The 18980-nt window shown below is 43.3% G+C and overlaps 1 protein-coding gene across 1 annotated transcript; it reads left to right on the top strand.

The window, feature by feature from the left end:
- The first annotated feature begins 763 nt into the window (after nucleotides 1-763).
- On the top strand, nucleotides 764-7830 carry LOC115416909 (interferon-induced protein 44-like). The gene is made up of 10 exons (XM_030130778.1): nucleotides 764-983; nucleotides 1575-1589; nucleotides 1696-1734; nucleotides 1849-1882; nucleotides 3466-3676; nucleotides 4632-4868; nucleotides 5589-5757; nucleotides 6753-6853; nucleotides 7057-7214; nucleotides 7773-7830. The coding sequence occupies exons 1-10, from the start codon at nucleotides 764-766 to the stop codon at nucleotides 7786-7788; spliced, it is 1200 nt and encodes a 399-aa protein (XP_029986638.1). The 3' UTR covers nucleotides 7789-7830.
- The last annotated feature ends 11150 nt before the right edge of the window (nucleotides 7831-18980 follow it).

Genomic DNA, 18980 nt, shown 5'->3' with positions numbered 1-18980 from the left:
GTTAGTCACATTTTATTGGTACAGGAGAGTTTGGAAATGGAAAGAGTTTCACAATTTAATGTGATTTTTGCACTAAAACAAAGGAGAAAAAAATTAAGTTAATTCTAGATTTTTTGGCTTAATTTAAGATTTTTTTTTTTTTTTTACTTAATTGAAGTTTTTTTTTTTTTTGGCTTAATTTGAGATTTTTTCCTTAATTCAAGCTAATTATTTTTTTTTGCTTAATTCAGTTCCAGACTGTGGAATTTTTGCACTTGGCAAAAACATCCCAGGGGCTGAACTGGACCCTTTGGGGGGGACACATGTTTGACAGCCCTGGTTTAGGTGTTAATGATGGCTTTGGTTTTGCTTTCCTGTATGTAAATCCCATTTCCTTTAGGCGGTTTCTTACAGTTCGCTCACAGACGTTGACTCCAGTTTCCTCCCATTTGTTCCTCATTTGTTTTGCTGTTCATTTTCTGTTTTCAACACATATGGCTTGGACTTTTCCGTCTTCCTTGCTCTACCGGTATGCTTGCCTTTAACAACCTTCTCATGTTGTTTGTACTTGGTCCAGATTTTAGACACAGCTGACTGTCAACAAACAACATCTTTTGCAACATTGTGTGATGATTGACCTTCTTTCAGAAGTTTGATAATCCTCTCCTTTGTTTCAATGGGCTCTAAGCCCCGCCCCTCTACTTCCTGAACTTCAGGTGGCTGATGAATCCAGGTGTGCCAAATTAAACAGTAGTCACAAGAAGCAGCACACACACCTGGATTCATGAGTGTGTCCAATAATGAACGACAGGAAATCAAAGACCCACCTGGAGTTCAGGAAGTAGAGGGGCGGAGCTTAGAGTCCATGGACATGTGTTGTGTTGGAGCCGTGGTTCATGTCAGTCCACTGGGTTCAACAGCTGTCCCAGGTGTGATCACTGCTGCTGAAGTGCAGACGTACCAGCACATCCAGGCTGATGCAGCTGCTCGTTTTGGGAATGGACGTTTACAGGACATTCCATCCTTTTTTCCTCAGAACTGAGTGATTCCATCAGTTTTTCCTTCTGCTTGGTCTGAAAACGTAACTGTTACTGACTACCACATCTTTTTTTCTTGATTTCTTTTAGTGTTTCTTAAAGCCAGAAAGTTTCCATTTGAAATGGCTTTAGTTTTGACTCATGTCTGTGATCTGCTTTTTTCTACAAAATTAAACTGAATGAACATCCTCCCAGACTGGGGAGTCCATCAGTTTCACCGGGGGTCAGACATGATGACACTGATTTATCACATCATATTTAACTTCATTTACAGACAATATTTAATGTTTTGTAGACGTATAAACTGTCTCCTCTCTTTCCCAAAGATCGTGACTTTCAAGTAGAAGCGACTTTTGGTGCGAAAAGTCATGTCCATCAACAAAAAACGGCTTATTGTGAGTCTGTTTATGAACTGGATTGTTTACAATCTATGAATATGAAAAAATTACAAAATGATGAATGAAAGTCAATACAAACCAAAATAACGTTTCATGTTTTCATATCTAACCTGTTTTTCATGTTTCCTGTTTTGTTTTTTTTTATGTTTTATCTTTGCAGTGGAGAGACCACACAGTAAGTCATCAAAAGTCTACTTTAAATATTCTTCACACAGAATCATATAAATTAACTCAATGTTTAAGGTTTCCAGTTCTAAGCTGCTTGTCTTCTGTTTCTTCAGTGTCATACTTTCCAGCTCCTCCTCCACCATCACCTCCCAGTATGACCTCAGTTGTTGCATTACTTACTTTCACTGTTTCGGTCTTAAATTATTCATACACGATAAAAAACATGATGGCTGGTATTTTAACACATCTTTACATTTTCTCTGCAGCATCTGAAGATCCATGGAGGAAGACGGACTGGACGTAAGTATATGTTTATATTTGTAGTGACAGGTTTATGTTTCAGTAAGGGTTTTTAATAAAGATATCATTAGAGGTTAAATTAGATTCTGATGTTTGCTGATTTACTTGAGGGCATGAGCACATGGGGGGGTCATGAGTGACATATTGTCAAACACTACCGGCCTGAAGTTTTAGAACACCCCAATTTTTCCAGTTTTCCATTGAAATTCCATCGGTTCCAGTCTAATGAACAGTTTGAAATGGTACAAAGGTAAGCGGTGAACTGCCAGAGGTAAAAAAAAAAAAATCGGACCAAAGCTTAGGTAAATGTATCCAGATCCATTTATTCTGCCCCAGTTCTGTGTATTTATTCTATTACACAAATAGTCCATGTTTTGCTCATATTCCAATCAGATCTGTCAACAATTCAAACTCACACTTGATATCATTGATACTGATTTATTGGATCAATCCACTTCCTATCTGTTAGAATGGGAACATTTTTCAAAGTGGCACCAAATCCAGAATCAGATCCAGATCCAAATAATTTCAATCCCTTGTGTTGACATCATCATACAGAAGCTGCAGACCAAGTTTGAAGTCAATCAGAACTGGAGTTTGGGAGAAGAAGACGATTGAAATGTTTTCCCCATAAGAGCCCATGTTACATTTTGTGTCAGTTCCAGATCCAGAAGCAGATCCTGATCAGCATGTGGACATTATGTTTGGCTCATCTCCCCATCAGGGCTGGACTGGAGACATTTACACTGGAGATCATTTAGATTTACTGAGTTATTGCATCCATCCACTTCCTATCTCTGATAATGGGGACATTTGTCAAAGTGGCACCAAATCCAGAATCAGATCCAGATCCAAATATTTCACTAACTTTTGTTGACACCATCATACAGAAGCTGTATACCAAGTTTGAAGTCAATGGGAATTGTAGTTTCGGAGAAGAAGACGACTGAAAGTTTTGTAACAGACGATGACGACAGATGACGACAACGCCGACAGACGCTGCATGACGACAATAGCTTACGGCCTATTGGCCGGTAAGCTAAAAATGGAAAAGAGGAAAAGGCAATGAACCATAGAAGAAAGACAGAGCATCAGACGAGTGAAAAATGGAGGTGTGTCCTCCAGAGAAATGTCCAAGAAAGTCCAGGTGTCAGGAAGTCCAGTTTCCTTCAGCATCAGGGTTCTCACTAGTGTCATTGAACGTCGGGGCCTCCTTTTTGTACAATTCTGAAATGTACATTATTTTTCAGTTTTGTTTAACCTTACCTTTTTTTTTTTTTTTTTACCTCTGACAGTTCACTGCTTACCTTTGGACCATTTCAAACTGTTCATTGGACTGGAACTGCTTGAACTTCAATACAAAACTGGAGAAATTGGGGTGTTCTAAAACTTTTGACTGGTAGTGTATGTGTGGGTGCATTAGCGACTACTGTTGTACATGACAACAGTATAAGTCACTCAGCTGTTAGTGGGGCGTGGTTCAAAGAAGGTTTAAGTCAAGATTTACATTAAGATTTAAGTCAATACAAATGAAAATGAATGTAGAAATGGATGTAATATCAAATGTAAACTGTCTTTAACAGGAGGAAACAGAAAGAAGACCTCCAGAGGTTTGTGAGGGACTATCAGCCTAAGGGTTCTAAGGTGGAACAGCTCAGGGTTCTGATCTATGGACCAGTCGGAGCTGGAAAGTCCAGCTTCATCAACTCTGTCATAACTGCGATCCGTGGCCAGAGTTATATCAGAGCTGCAGCCAATGCTGCTGAAACAGCCACAAAGAGCTTCACTGTAAAGGTATGAGACCACCAGAAGGTCATGGGTGGGGGGATGGAGGGTGGATGAATCTGGACCTGTGGTCCAGGTAAGGGTTAGGGCAGGGGTCGGCAGCCTGCAGCTCTTCATCCTCTTTGTAGTGGCTCTCTTTACTGCAGTCAAGCCAGCTGTGATTCTCCTCTGCATGGTCAGTCCAGCCGCTAGTGTTTTTTGTGTGTTCTACTCATTTAACAATAACAGTAGATGAGCTGCATGGAGCCAAAGTGCCAGAAGTAAGGGCTCATTTATGTTCTACGTTAAAGACGCAGACGGACAGAGGGTTCTGTCATAATTTTCTCCGTTTTCCAGGAGAATTTGGAGCAGTACGACTGGGAACTGTGGAGGCAGTGTTGAGTTTGGAAAAGAATAATTTCCATAAATAGCGATACTTTTCATAGAGTGACTGTATGAGTATAAGTACTGTGTATTTTTGGGGTAATCCTACAACTGATTCCCTTCCAAGATACAAAAATGTTTGTTTTTTTCATCTGAAATAGGCTTTAAGACTAAATTCAATGATAAATAAAAGTATTTTTTTCCAATAAGTACCTCATGAATTTGGTATTTTTAGTATTAGTACTTCATATACTATTAGCACAAATACTATGAACTACTTTTACTGTGTACTTTTAGAGTAATCATACTCCAGAATCCATTCCACACTGCACTTCTGTTTGTTGGATTCAGTGGTTGGAACAGATAAAATGTCAAAAAGATTAAAACTTTTAAAAGTTTATAAGCTCTGTTAGTTTTTGCGGCTCCAGACTATTTTTTTTGTAGAAGAGGGAGGGGCCAAAAAGGCTCTGACTGATAATAAAAGTTGCAGAGCCCTGGGTTAGGGTAAGGGTTAGGGTTTAATAGATATTATAAATACAACAGGTTCAGGGCTGTTCAACTGTAAACTGACGGCTGACGTCAGACTCATTTCTCTCTTTAGTACGAGGCTCATAAAATCCAAAGACAAGGAGAAGGTCATCACCCCATCGTCTTCTACGACATCATGGGGTTGGAGGACGGTGAGAACTTCGGTGTCCGAGCTGAAGACATTCAACTGGCCATGAAGGGACATGTGAAGGAGGGTTACGAGGTACAACCCAACGTTCCAGCTCCTCCTCAGAGTGGAGGTTGTGCTGGTTCTCCAGAGAAAATCAGAGAACCATCTTCTAAAGCACAGGTGTCAAACATGTGTCCCGGGGGCTAAATCCGGCCCACCAAAGGGTCCAGTCCGGCCCTGGGATGAATTTGTGAAATGCAAAAAGAAATGAACAATCCTTTTAGTTCAGGTTCCACATTCAGACTAATTCAATCTAAAGTGGGTTAAACCAGTCAAATACTATCAGAAGAACAGAGAAATAATGACAGCTTCAAATATTTTTCTTAGTAAACGTAAATATTTTCATGTATTTACACTAAAACAAAGTATAATTTTGCAAAAAATGTGAATAACCTGAAATGTCTTAAGAGAAGTCAGTACAATTTTAATAATATTCTGTCTGTTATTAAATGTTTTGTGTGTTTGTAGATCCACTGTGATCTGTACGTTATAACGTACATGTGGAAATGATAAACTGAGGCAGAATAGTGTTCAAATGACACTGATTTTTTCAGTTTGTTCATGTTATTCACATCTTTTGAAAGGATAGTTTGTAGATGGAAACCTTTTCATAATGTAAATTTACTTTTTTTCGATCTAAAACATGGAGAAAAGTTTGGAGTTGACATTATTTGTATATTATTATGTTATAATTTCACTGGTTCGGCCCACTGCAGATCTAATTTAGCTGAATGTGGAACTGAACTGACATGAGTTTGACAGAACTGTTCTAAAGGTTGTCTTTAGTCTGTCAGACATGCAGGAGGTGTTTCCATTAACATGTTTCCTTTGTCTTTTCAGTTCAACCCTACATCTACACTGTCAATGTTCAACGGACACTATAAAATCTTTCCAACCCCAAATGACCAGGTTCATGTGTTGGTTTGTCTCCTCAATGTCAACTCACCAAACATTAGCCCCTCAGTCATTCAGAAGATGAAGGCCATCAGAGAAACAGCCAGAGATCTGGGTAAAGTTACACTTCCATACAGGTCAAAGGTCAACGACATCACACTTAGGGGGTCAGGAAAGGGGTTGGAGGAGAACTGACAAAAGAAAAGTGAAAAAATGCACAAATAAACCTGGTCTGCAACAGGACAAAGTCACCTGGTCCAAGTTGTGGGTTTGTGAAGACCTAAGCCCCGCCCCCTCCATGACATCACAGACCGGTTTCATCGTCATGTCAGTGTTTGAGTAGCTCCTGATGAAAACCTTAAAGCAGGCCTGTCAAACTCATTTTAGTTCAGGGGCCACATTCAGCCCAAATTGATCTCCAGTTGGCCAAACCACTGAAATAATGGCATAATAACTTGTAAATAATGATGACTCCAAAATTTTCTCTTTGTTTTAGTGCAATCAAAAATAAATTATGAAAATATGTACATTTACAAACTATCCAAACAAAAATGATGTGAATAACCTGAAAAAACTGAGATTTCTTAAGAAAAATAAGTGCAATTTTAACAATATTACACATCTCAACTTACCATTTATACATGTGTATATATTAAGTATTGGATCTACAAAGGCACAATATATTTAATAACAGGAAGTATAATGTTCAAATTTTACTTACAAAATTTCAGGTTTTTCACATTGTATTGTTAAAGGATAGTTTGTAAATGTTAATATTTTCATAATTTAATGTAAGTTTTTACACTAAAACAACTACGGAGTTGTCATGACTTACAGGTGCAATGTAATATTATGTTTTTCACATTAAACTAAGAACATTTGGAGTCATTATTTATAGGTTATTATGCTATTATTTTAGTTGAGATCACATTGTCCTGTATGTGGAACCTGAACTCAAATGAGTTCGACATCCTTGATCGTTTATATCAGAAGTGGAATTTTTGCAAATTCATCCCGCGGGCTGGACTGGAACCTTTGGTGGACTGGATTTGGCCCCCAGGACGCATGTTTGACAGCTGTGCATTAAAGGGATTCTTTGTGAATCTGTAGGGATTCCACAGATAGCCATTGCAGCCCACATTGATGAATGCTGTGACGAAATCGAGAAGGATGTGAAGGACGTCTACAAGAGCACACATCTGAAGAAAAAGGTGAGTTGTGTTGGATTAGAGTTAGGGTCTGGCTTCCCTTGGGTATTTGTCCGTCCACTCATCTGTCAGGGCCGATCCAGTCTCTGTTTTCTGACTTTAATTTGGACTTCTGTGTTTTCAGTTTGTGACTTTGATGCTTCTGTGCCTGGAACACATCTGTTCCATTCTGTTCTAATCTTTTTTTTTTTTTTTTTCATATATAGATGACAGAGTTCAGCAACGCTGTGGGAATCCCCCTGAACTGCATCTTCCCAGTGAAGAACTACAGCACTGACTCTGAACCAGATGATGACATGGACATACTCATCCTCACTGCAGTGAAACATATCTTAAACTATGGAGATGACTTCCTTCATAACATGTAGGGGTTTTTCTAGAAAAAATTAGTAAGAGGGAGCACAGGTAGGCAAGGGTTGCGAAGTGACCAAGCATGGGGGAAGGTGCGGAAGGGGGGGGTTTCCCTTTGAAACTCTGAGGTAAAAATGGAACATTCTGAGGCTATCTGAGAGGGAATTTATAACTCTAGTGGCCCTCCTGGAATTTTTTAAAGCAACCAATCAGAGAGTAACTTTTTCTTCTGTTAGAAGTGTAATAATGTCGCCAATTCATGTCGTTTTGAACCGTCAGACGGTCTACCTACTATGTTTCCAATAGTTTTGGAATAATTATATCGTTTGATGACCAGGCACATTGTCATGCGTTGTTACTGTAGTAGTTTTGCCAGGAAAAGATTGTTTTTGGGAAGATTGCATGTTGTGTAAGTACTGTTTTACATGTAAGTATAAGTGTTCGGCATTACTGTGAGCTTCAGGGCAAAAAAAAACAAAACAAAACACAATCAGAATTTCGGTAAGGGGATGCTAGCTGAAAGTATGAGAGTGCAGCACCCCTGTTCCCCGGTAAGAAAAACCCTTGACAGGCAAAAAATTTTGTAACAGAACTTGGTCCATTTTAACTGTAAATGTGTCAGAGTTAGTATGTTCACCTTTTCTACATCTGTTCTTCCACAAAACTAGATAAACAAATGGACCTAAACTATTTCCACCCACATAAGGTGATGAAACTTCTATTAAGTGTCTTGTACTTAATCTTCTGTAATGCTCTTCTTCTTCTAATTAAAGTTGGACAGGAACCAATAACAGCTGGTCCTCAACACTTTGTTCTTGTACATTATTCTTCTATTCTAAATCACTGTCTGATTTCGGTCACTGCAGGTGTGTGTCTGTTTCAGAGAGATATGAAAATTAAGGATATATAGTATATAAAAATATACAAGCCCTAATTAAAGATGAAGCGTTTCTGTCGAGTATTTACAAGGTGGACACACACTAACTTTCATTCTAGAGCCTTTACTGCCACGCTTCACTTCATAACACTACGGTGCACATGTGCAAACTGGTCTCCTGGTCTGTACGGTGTTCACAGCAGTACAAAAACTGAAGTACCCATAACATCATATGATTATAATATGGTCAATACACCACATCATCCCCCACTTTAGCTGTGAAACAGTAATTCAAATAATTCCATTAAACAGCTGAAAATGTTCATGAACACAGTGTTCCTAACTGAACAGCAGTTGTCTAATATTCCTTAACAAAACATAACACAGCCTCAGTCTAAAACTGAAAACATGTTAACATCCAACATTGTTCAAGTATATTCAGTGTTGAAACTGCATTTAGTACATTCATTTGAACACCATGTACATTAGGTGGACAGTTTTAAGGCATGAATCTATCTATCTGGTCCTGGTTAGTCTTCTGTCCATCTGTTCTGGTCTCGGTCTGTCTTCTATGTTGTGTTCTTGGCAGAAATCGACCAATATGGGCTTTTCAGGGCTGATACTGATTATTAGTCGTTAGAGGAGGCTGATAACCGATATTTGGAGCCGATATTCATTTGCAGTAAAAGTGTAAAAATTGGCGTAAAAAAATTTGGAATAATGCAAACACTGAACTTGGTTTAAATGCCTAAAACATGTTTATTTAATCAAACAAATAGAAAATAATAGCTCCACAAGTGCATGGATTTCCTAGACTCAGAAGCATCTCTTATAAAGTTGAATAAAAGCTTAAATAAATAGCTCCCTGAAAATTTTCCACAGTAAATAAAGTAAAATTTAAACAGAACTATAATGACTTCTCTTTGTTTGAAGTTCAAACACAACACAAATACAGGAGACTGTTGTAAACTCTGGGGCCACATGCTGACATCTGCTCAATTCATCATGCTTCATTTATTACAGCATTTGGAACGCCTTAAGTTGATTTCATTATTAAATTTTATATTTTACCATGCGATAGCAGGACCCTGTCATTCAAAACTGTGTTGTTACATTATTAATGATTAATCTGAAAAAAGCTCCATAAAAAGTCTAATAGTGTCTATGAGTGCAGGTAAACTCCTGACAGAACACAAACAGCCTTTAGGGCTTTAATGAGCACACACAGGATTTACAATGTTCCACCATGTTCACATAAATCACTTCTGAATTTGACTCTGTCATCTTCACTTTAATTTTCAGATCCTAGGACTAGAAAGCTCACAGTGACATTAGGAGTTGTGAGTTGTCGAGTTCTTCATGTGACTGTAACACAAACACACACTATTACATCACATACATTTTCTCCATTACTAATCCACAGTGTGCAGAGCGTTCAGAACCAGACTGATGAACTCATGTTCTGGTAAAAGCTCATCACACTCCACCTCAGCGTACGTCCCTAAAACAAGTGAAGTGAGTTTTTTACGCTCTCTCTTAATCCCACGCACATGCTTTTCTGTCACAGACTGTTTCCATCTCCGTATTATCAGCAGTCTAATTCACACACACGTCAGGAGGTCATCTAAGTTAGCAGAGCTGCCGCTAATGTTTCCTCTGCTCTGACGTTCTTCTGCTGCTCACTGTAATGTTAGTAGTAGTTATCAGATGTAGAGCACAGGGATGTTTAGTCCAGTTTCAGAAGAGTTTTCTGCCTTTACCTTTGACACATGTGTTTTCTCTCCAGAGTTTCTCACACCAGAAAACTTTCCCTCTGTGCAGTGTGTGTGTGTGAGGACAGCTTCTGCATCAGCCAATCAGAGGGCGCAGGGTGGATAGTGCAGGAGACAGTAGGCAGGAGAGAGAGAGAAAGAGTGAGAGAGAGAGAGAGAGAGAGAGAGAGAGAGAGGTGCAGCTGCATCTGAGCCCAAATAACTCAGTTTGAAGTAGATTTCTTGATATCAGCCCGTCGGATTAAAAAAAGGCCGATGCCGATATACGTCAAATTTCCAAATATCGGCACCGATAATTGGCCTGGCCAATAATCAGTTGACCTCTACTCTGGTAATAAATAAAATGGAAGTTCAAGTAGAAGTCATTAGATCTATATTTGAATGAGTAAAGAAAGAGTCAACATATGAAACTAGAAAAGCACTCGGAGAGCGCAGACCTCTGCCAAGACAGATCTGCCCCCCCACCCCCAATCACCACCTAAATTTGATAATTTGTTCCTTGTGCCAGTATCAACATTCCCTGAAAATTTTGTGAAAATCCGTCCATAACTTTTTGAGTTATCTTGCTAACACACAAGCAAACAAACACACAACCACACAAAGCAAAGTAATCACAGTACCTCCTGGTGGAGGTAATGACAGTTACAGGAACATTCAAGTAACTTATTCAAGTTCAGTAACACCGGTCACAATACTGAGATTAACCCTTTACTCAGTTTATCTATCGTACATATGCTGCATTTCCACTACGTGGAACCGGCTCGGCTCGGCTCGGCTCAACTCAGTATTCCTGGAGACCGTTTCCGTTACAAGATACTACAGACTTTACAGTACCTGGTCGTCATAACGATGTGGCGCGTTACTTCCGTGTCGTCTGCTCAGAGTTGCTGATAAACTCGCTCATTGCGTGTTGTCTTGTCTGAATTTTTACGTCGGCCACCAAAGACTGAATCTCCTGGACCGACCCTGGTCTAGTTTTGGGCTGTTCTCATGTGGATTAATGTTCTGCTATATTTACTGTCCACTAATGCATCTGTTGTTTGTAAAAGGGCGGGGCACAGAGAAAACTGTCTGACCAATCAGTGGTCTGCAGTGTTCATTCGTCACCTTTTAGTATCTGGTCCCCAGTCCTGGAACCTCGGCGGAGGTGATACCAAAAGAGTAGTACTGGGAAACGCAAAAAGGCTGAGATGAGTCGAGTTGAGTCGATACCACGTAGTGGAAACGGGGCATAAGTCTAGGTTTGCGCTAGCCTATCGCCACATTGCCATTGGCGATGCATTTTCCTGGTTGGCAAAGTTGTTTTCAACCCATGTAGCCACAGTGGCCAAGGTATTTTTGAGTAAAATCAACAAACTTACATCTCTGATCAAAAATGTCCGAGCGATAACCAAGGAAAATAACAAATGCGGCCTCCACTACTGAAGAGCGCTGCCGAGGGCGATCCAACTCATCCGAATGTTTCCGATTTTTTGTGAATTCACACTGCACACGTCACTTGTGGGAAGTTAGCGCTCGTTCATTTCATCATGTACAACATCTACTGAAAGCAAAGGAGCTGGTGAAGCAAAGGTAAGCCAGAAGGTAAATGTACTTTAAAAAATTACATTATAAAGATAGGATGTATGGTAGGGATGCACCCATTCTGATACGAGTATGGGGTATCGGCTCCGATACTCAGTGTGTGTACTCGTACTTGTAAAAGTAATCTGATACAACTGCACCGATCCCACTTCTGTCCGTGTGCCACAGGTGTGTGCAGCAGGTACGAGGAGGAGGAAGAATGAGTGTGAGTGTGAAGAGTGTGGAGATGGAACCAAAGAAATGATCCGAGTAACACTGACACTGAACACAGTGAACACTAACACTAACACTGAACACAGTGAACACTAACACTAACACTGAACACAGTGAACACTAACACTAACACTGAACACAGTGAACACTAACAGTAACACTGACACTGAACACAGTGAACACTAACAGTAACACTGACACTGAACACAGTGAACACTAACACTGACACTGAACACAGTGAACACTAACAGTAACACTGACACTGAACACAGTGAACACTAACACTGAACACAGTGAACACTAACAGTAACACTGACACTGAACACAGTGAACACTAACACTGACACTGAACACAGTGAACACTAACACTAACACTGACACTGAACACAGTGAACACTAACACTAACACTGACACTGAACACAGTGAACACTAACAGTAACACTGACACTGAACACAGTGAACACTAACACTAACACTGACACTGAACACAGTGAACACTAACACTGACACTGAACACAGTGAACACTAACACTAACACTGACACTGAACACAGTGAACACTAACACTAACACTGAACACAGTGAACACTAACAGTAACACTGACACTGAACACAGTGAACACTAACACTGACACTGAACACAGTGAACACTAACAGTAACACTGACACTGAACACAGTGAACACTAACAGTAACACTGAACACAGTGAACACTAACAGTAACACTGACACTGAACACAGTGAACACTAACAGTAACACTGACACTGAACACAGTGAACACTAACACTAACACTGACACTGAACACAGTGAACACTAACACTAACACTGACACTGAACACAGTGAACACTAACAGTAACACTGAACACAGTGAACACTAACAGTAACACTGACACTGAACACAGTGAACACTAACAGTAACACTGAACACAGTGAACACTAACAGTAACACTGAACACAGTGAACACTAACAGTAACACTGACACTGAACACAGTGAACACTAACAGTAACACTGAACACAGTGAACACTAACAGTAACACTGAACACAGTGAACACTAACAGTAACACTGTTCCACACACACAGATACAGACGCAGCCTTCTGTCTGTAATCTGACTACATTCATCTGTTTTCCAGCTGATGGAGGATGAGTACCCAGACACAGAATACCAGCGGGAGTACGGAGCGGTGCGGACCTCCACCAGCAGAAGTGCAAACCAAACCTGTCACTCATTTGTCTTTTCTCTTCCTGCTGAAGCTAAACTTTTAAACCTTACAGAGAAAACGCTGCAACATTAGTATCACAGTAGTGTTCCTCTGTCGTCTACAGGTTTGTTACTGACTTTCTTCTTCTTCTTCTTCATTAAACTTTCCTCTTCTTCGTGGTATTTGTCCAGTATGGTTAATTCTGAGCGGCGCCCCCTGGTGGATTAACTGAGAATCACTCATTCCAACACATTAAATGTCAGTAGCAGCACTTTTTAGATTAAAATGTTGACTTAAGTTAATTTTTTATGATTTTTTTTGTATGAAACTGAAGCCAGATTGAACAGATTTTTAAGCTCCAAATGCACCAGAATGCAGGAAAAAGACTGCATTTTTACCAGAATTTCCCAGGGGAGCTATGCTTGTCGCTGCGGTCCGCTATGCGCCCTGCTGCAGGGACCCAGACTGGACCAGACTGGACCAGACTGGACCCAGACTGGACCAGACTGGACCCAGACTGGACCCAGACTGGACCAGACTGGACCCAGACTGGACCAGACTGGACCCAGACTGGACCCAGACTGGACCAGACTGGACCCAGACTGGACCAGACTGGACCCAGACTGGACCCAGACTGGACCAGACTGGACCAGACTGGACCCAGACTGGACCCAGACTGGACCAGACTGGACCAGACTGGACCCAGACTGGACCAGACTGGACCAGACTGGACCCAGACTGGACCAGACTGGACCCAGACTGGCTGTGGCTTTTTGTGGCTACACTCATTTCTACTAATGTAGCCCCAGTGGCTGTATCTGTCATTTTCCTAGCACAAGCACAGTAAGTGCAGACAAAAGAATGATTCAGAGTTCACCTTGTGTGTATGTGCGATCAGTGAAATATGTGTAAACTGTCATACCTGCAGCCAGACGTTAGTCTGGTCTCGTCTGTGTTTTATGTTTTGTTTGTCACTTCCTGTTTTATTTTGTTAAGTTTCCCCTCATGTGTCGTGTCTGTCATCTTTACTTCCTGTTCCCTGATCATCCTCACCTCTTACCTGATTACCTGTCTCCACCCTGATTTGCTCCACCTGTGTCTAGTTGTCTTCCCTCCCTTTTGTGTATTTAAACCCTGTCTCTTCCCCCTGTCAGACGCCAGTTTGTAACTCCAGTAGTTCTAACCAGCGTTTTGACCTCGTCTGTTCGTTTGTCTGCCTGTTGTGACCCGTTTTTGGATTCCTCGGTTTTTTGCCTACTGCCTGCTCCCTGTCGGTTTTGTCTGCCTCATCTGATTTCCTGGTTCTGACCTTCTCGCCCTGACTACTGGTACGTGAGTTTAGCCTTGTCCTTATGTCCTGTTGCCTGTTTGATAGCCTACCTGTGCATGACCTGTTTCCGTCCCTGACCTCCCTTTGCTTTTCCCTAGTCGGGAAAAATACCCCAAAGGCCGCTCGGGGAGACGGGCTGTCACCCTCGATCCGGAGGACGAATCAGAGGAGGAAATCACCAACCTTTATCCTCAAGATTCTGTCACTAATATTATTTTTACACCTGTGTGTAAATAATAAATCTTTTGAACCTTATTTTTGTGTCCGAGTTTCTGCATTTGGATTCAGTGCCTGTACTAACGTTATCACAGTACAAACTGGCCACAATATGAATCCAGCAGAACTCACACAGGTCAAGGAGGCTATCCAGTCCCAGGGGCACAGGCTGGGTGGACATGAACAGGCTCTCCACACCCTTCTCGACAAAATGAACCAGCTAACCACTCAGGTCGCCCAACTCACCAGTACCCAGGCTGCGGCTGCAGCCGTGTCAGGCGAGAATCGGGCCACTAACCCACCAGTTCGAGACTCGGCTGAGCCGAACATTCCGGCCCCATCCAAATATTCTGGTAACCCTGACACATGTCGTGATTTTTTCACCCAGCTCCAGTTAATTTTTGATTCCCAGCCCGTTCGTTTTGTTAAAGACTCTGTTAAGATTGCCTATGTGGCCAGCCTGCTGGAGGGCCCCCCTCTAAGTTAATTCAACGCACTTTTTGAGCAAGATTCCCCTGCTGTTCAGTCCTTTTCGGCCCTAGTATCCGAACTCAAGAGAGTATATGACCACCCGGTTCGGAGCCAATTCGCCGGTCATCAGCTAATGAGGCTTAGACAGGGAGATAAATCTATCAGGCAGTATGTGAGCGCCTTTCGATCCCTAGCGGTGGAATCAGGGTGGAACAACCAGGCCCTGATCACTGCCTTTTTGACTGGCCTTAATCGTGCCGTTGGCCGGGAGATGGCGCTCCACCAACAGCTTCACTCCCTGGACGACGTCATCACCGAGGCCATCCGGGTCGCTGATCAGGAGTCAGTTTGGCAGTCAGAGGAACCTGAGGTCCGCTCTCTGTCCAGTAAGGGACCTGGTCGAGAGGTGGTTCGTCTCCCGGTTTTTCTGAGACCGGCGGTAACAAGGAGGAGCCTATGCAACTGGGACGGACTCACATCTCAGCTGAAGAACGCCGACGACGTATGGTTGAGGGTCTCTGCCTATACTGCGGACAAGGAGGACACAGAGTCAGCAACTGTTCTCTTAGACCAGATGCTAAGACAGGTGAGGGGTCGCTGTTGAGCAGAACTGTGTGTTTATCCACTGTCACTCGTCCGTTTCCTGTGGTTCTTCTGTGCTCTGATTCTCTGTCTCTCCAGCACCCCGTCCTGATCGATTCCTGTTCCGACACTAATCTTATGGACCAGAACCTGGCACAAAAACTGGGGCTCAGCTCGACCCCGGTCCAGCGTCCGTTGGAAGCCCGAGCCCTGGATGACCACGTGATCTGCCGGATAACCCATTGTACCGAGTCGGTTGCTGTGCAGTTCATGGATGGACACACGGAGAACATTAGTTTTCATATTTACAGCTCAGAAACTCAGCCATTAATTCTGGGTTATCCTTGGTTACAAATACATGAACCGTTTATTGATTGGGGCACTGGGGAGGTTTATTCTTGGGGTAAAGACTGTGAATCTCGTTGCAAGTTTGTTAAATTACCAGTATGTCCTCCCAAGACGCCTCAGATCTCAGTGGCCCCGGTTAGCGTTCCTAAGGAGGAGGATAAGGATTTCCCTGCATTGGAGAAGGTTCCCCTGTGTTACCATGACTTAAAGGAGGTATTCAGTAAGTCTAAGGCCACGGCCCTGCCACCTCATTGTTCGTATGACTGCTCTATTGAGTTACGCCCTGGTACTTCTCCTCCTAAAGGGAGGTTATATTCTCTGTCTGGCCCTGAGAACCTAGCCATGAAAAAATACATTGATGAGTCCCTGGCAGCCGGGTTAATTAGACCCTCTTCGTCGCCTGCAGGAGCAGGTTTCTTCTTTGTTGATAAGAAAGATAAGTCGCTGAGGCCATGCATTGATTATCGGGGGCTTAATGACATCACTGTCCGTAACAGATACCCTTTGCCGCTTATGTCTTCAGCTTTTGAACTTTTGCATGGGGCCAAGATTTTCTCCAAACTAGACCTTCGTAATGCTTACCATTTAGTTAGAATCAGAGAAGGAGATGAGTGGAAGACGGCGTTTAACACCCCCAGTGGTCATTACGAGTACCTGGTGATGCCAGTTGGTCTAACCAACGCCCCTGCTGTCTTCCAGGCCCTGGTTAATGATGTTCTCAGGGACATGCTTAATGTTTTTGTATTTGTCTATCTGGACGACATTCTGATTTTCTCCCCAGACGAGGAGACCCACATTCAGCATGTGCGTCAGGTGCTTCAAAGACTACTCGCCAACCAACTATATGTCAAGGCGGAGAAATGTGAGTTCCACCAACCTTCGGTTTCCTTTTTGGGTTTCATCATTTCGGAGGGAAGTGTCCAGATGGATCCTGAGAAGGTTAGTGCGGTCAGGGAGTGGCCTACTCCAGCATCCCGGAAGGATGTTCAGAGATTTCTAGGCTTCGCTAACTTCTATAGAAAGTTTATCCGGGGGTTCAGCAGTGTGGCTGCCCCCCTGCATTCTCTCACCTCTTCCAAGTCTGTGTTCAGGTGGAGCCCCGAGGCTGACAAGGCTTTCAACCGCCTGAAGGGGGCGTTCTCCACCGCTCCTGTCCTGTCCATCCCTGACCCAGCTCTGCAGTTTGTGGTGGAAGTCGATGCCTCTGATTTGGGTGTTGGGGCTGTCATATCTCAGCGCTCTCCTACTGACAATAGGCTCCACCCCTGCGCCTACTTGTCTAAAAGACTGTCGCCAGCCGAAAGGAACTATGACATTGGAAACCGTGAGTTGTTGGCCATCAAGGTGGCGCTAGAAGAATGGCGGCACTGGTTGGAGGGGACGGATGTGCCGTTTCTTATCTGGACGGACCGTAAGAACTTGGAGTACCTACGTTCAGCTAAACGCCTCAACTCCCGTCAGGCCAGGTGGGCTCTGTTTTTCACTCGCTTCAATTTCACCCTTTCCTACCGTCCTGGCTCCAAGAATGGTAAGCCGGATGCTCTCTCCAGAGTATTCTCTCCTGAAACACCTATCTCTGAGCCTGAGACTATTCTGCCCAGCTCCTGTATGGTTGGGGCGTTTCAGTGGGGTGTTGAGAAGTTGGTTATGGAGGCCCTTAATAACTGTGAGATTCCGGATGGCGTACCGCCAGACCGCCTGTTTGTTCCTCCTCACCTCCGTTCTCAGGTGATCCAGTGGGGCCACGCATCTAAGGTGGCGTGCCATCCCGGGGTGAAGAGGACTCTGTTTATGCTGAAGCAACGTTTTTGGTGGACGGCTATGGAGAAGGACGTCGCTGAGTATGTGGCCGCTTGTCCTATATGTGCTGTAAATAAAGTCTCTAATAAGGCTCCTATAGGGGAGCTGCGTCCGTTACCTGTCCCTAAGAGGCCCTGGTCGGACATTGCTCTGGACTTCGTGACTGGTTTGCCTTTGTCTAATGGTAACACGACTGTACTCACGGCAGTGGATAGGTTCTCTAAGATGGTGCATTTTATCCCCCTACCTAAACTGCCTTCGGCTAAGGAAACAGCGGAGGCGCTGTTGTCACATGTTTTTCGTTTACATGGTTTCCCTGGAGACATTGTCTCCGATAGAGGGCCTCAGTTCATTGCTAGTTTTTGGAAAGCTTTTTGTTCTCTTGTTGGTGCTTCTGTCAGTCTGTCTTCTGGTTTTCACCCGCAGACCAACGGCCAAACGGAGAGGCTTAATCAGGTCTTGGAGGTGGGACTCCGTGTGTTGGCCTCTCAGAACCCCGCCTCCTGGAGCCGTCATCTGTTGTGGGTGGAGTTCGCTCACAATTCGCTGCCCAGTGCTTCTTCTGGCTTATCTCCCTTTCATGTGGTGTATGGTTATCAGCCGCCCTTGTTTCCTTCATTGGAGAAGGAAGTGGGCGTGCCTTCGGCCTTGGCTCTTATTCACAGATGTAAGAGGACCTGGACTCGAGCTCGACAGGCCCTGTTGAAGGCTTCAGGCCGTTACAAGACCATGGCGGACTCCCATAGAAGCCCCGCGCCCGTTTACCATCCGGACCAGCGGGTTTGGCTGTCGGCTAAACATCTTCCTCTACGGATAGAGAGTCACAAGTTGGCACCCAGGTTTGTAGGTCCATTCCCTATCTCGAAAGTTATTAATCCTGTTTCTGTACGTCTAAGACTACCAAGGTCTATGAGGATCCATCCCACGTTTCACGTAAGCCAAATCAAACCTGTGAAAGAGAGTCATCTGGTCCCGCCCACCCAACCTCCACCTCCACCTCCACCTCCACCACGGATGATTGATGGGGATCCAGCCTACGCAGTCCGGCGATTGATGGCAGCTCGTCGTCGGGGGAGAGGATTCCAGTATCTTGTGGACTGGGAGGGTTATGGACCTGAGGAACGTTCCTGGGTGCCAGCGTCCCGCATTCTGGACCCAGACCTGATCCGACAGTTTCATCGAAGCCATCCTGATGTCCCTGGTCCGTCTGGTGCTGTCCCTAGGAGGGGGGGTACTGTCATACCTGCAGCCAGACGTTAGTCTGGTTTTGTCTGTCTTTTATGTTTTGTTTGTCACTTCCTGTTTTATTTTGTTAAGTTTCCCCTCATGTGTCGTGTCTGTTGTCTTTACTTCCTGTTCCCTGATCATTCTCACCTGATT

This window comes from Sphaeramia orbicularis, unplaced genomic scaffold (genome assembly GCF_902148855.1).
Source record: "Sphaeramia orbicularis unplaced genomic scaffold, fSphaOr1.1, whole genome shotgun sequence".
Lineage (NCBI taxonomy): Eukaryota > Metazoa > Chordata > Actinopteri > Kurtiformes > Apogonidae > Sphaeramia > Sphaeramia orbicularis.
This window is presented reverse-complemented; position numbering and strand designations above follow the sequence as displayed.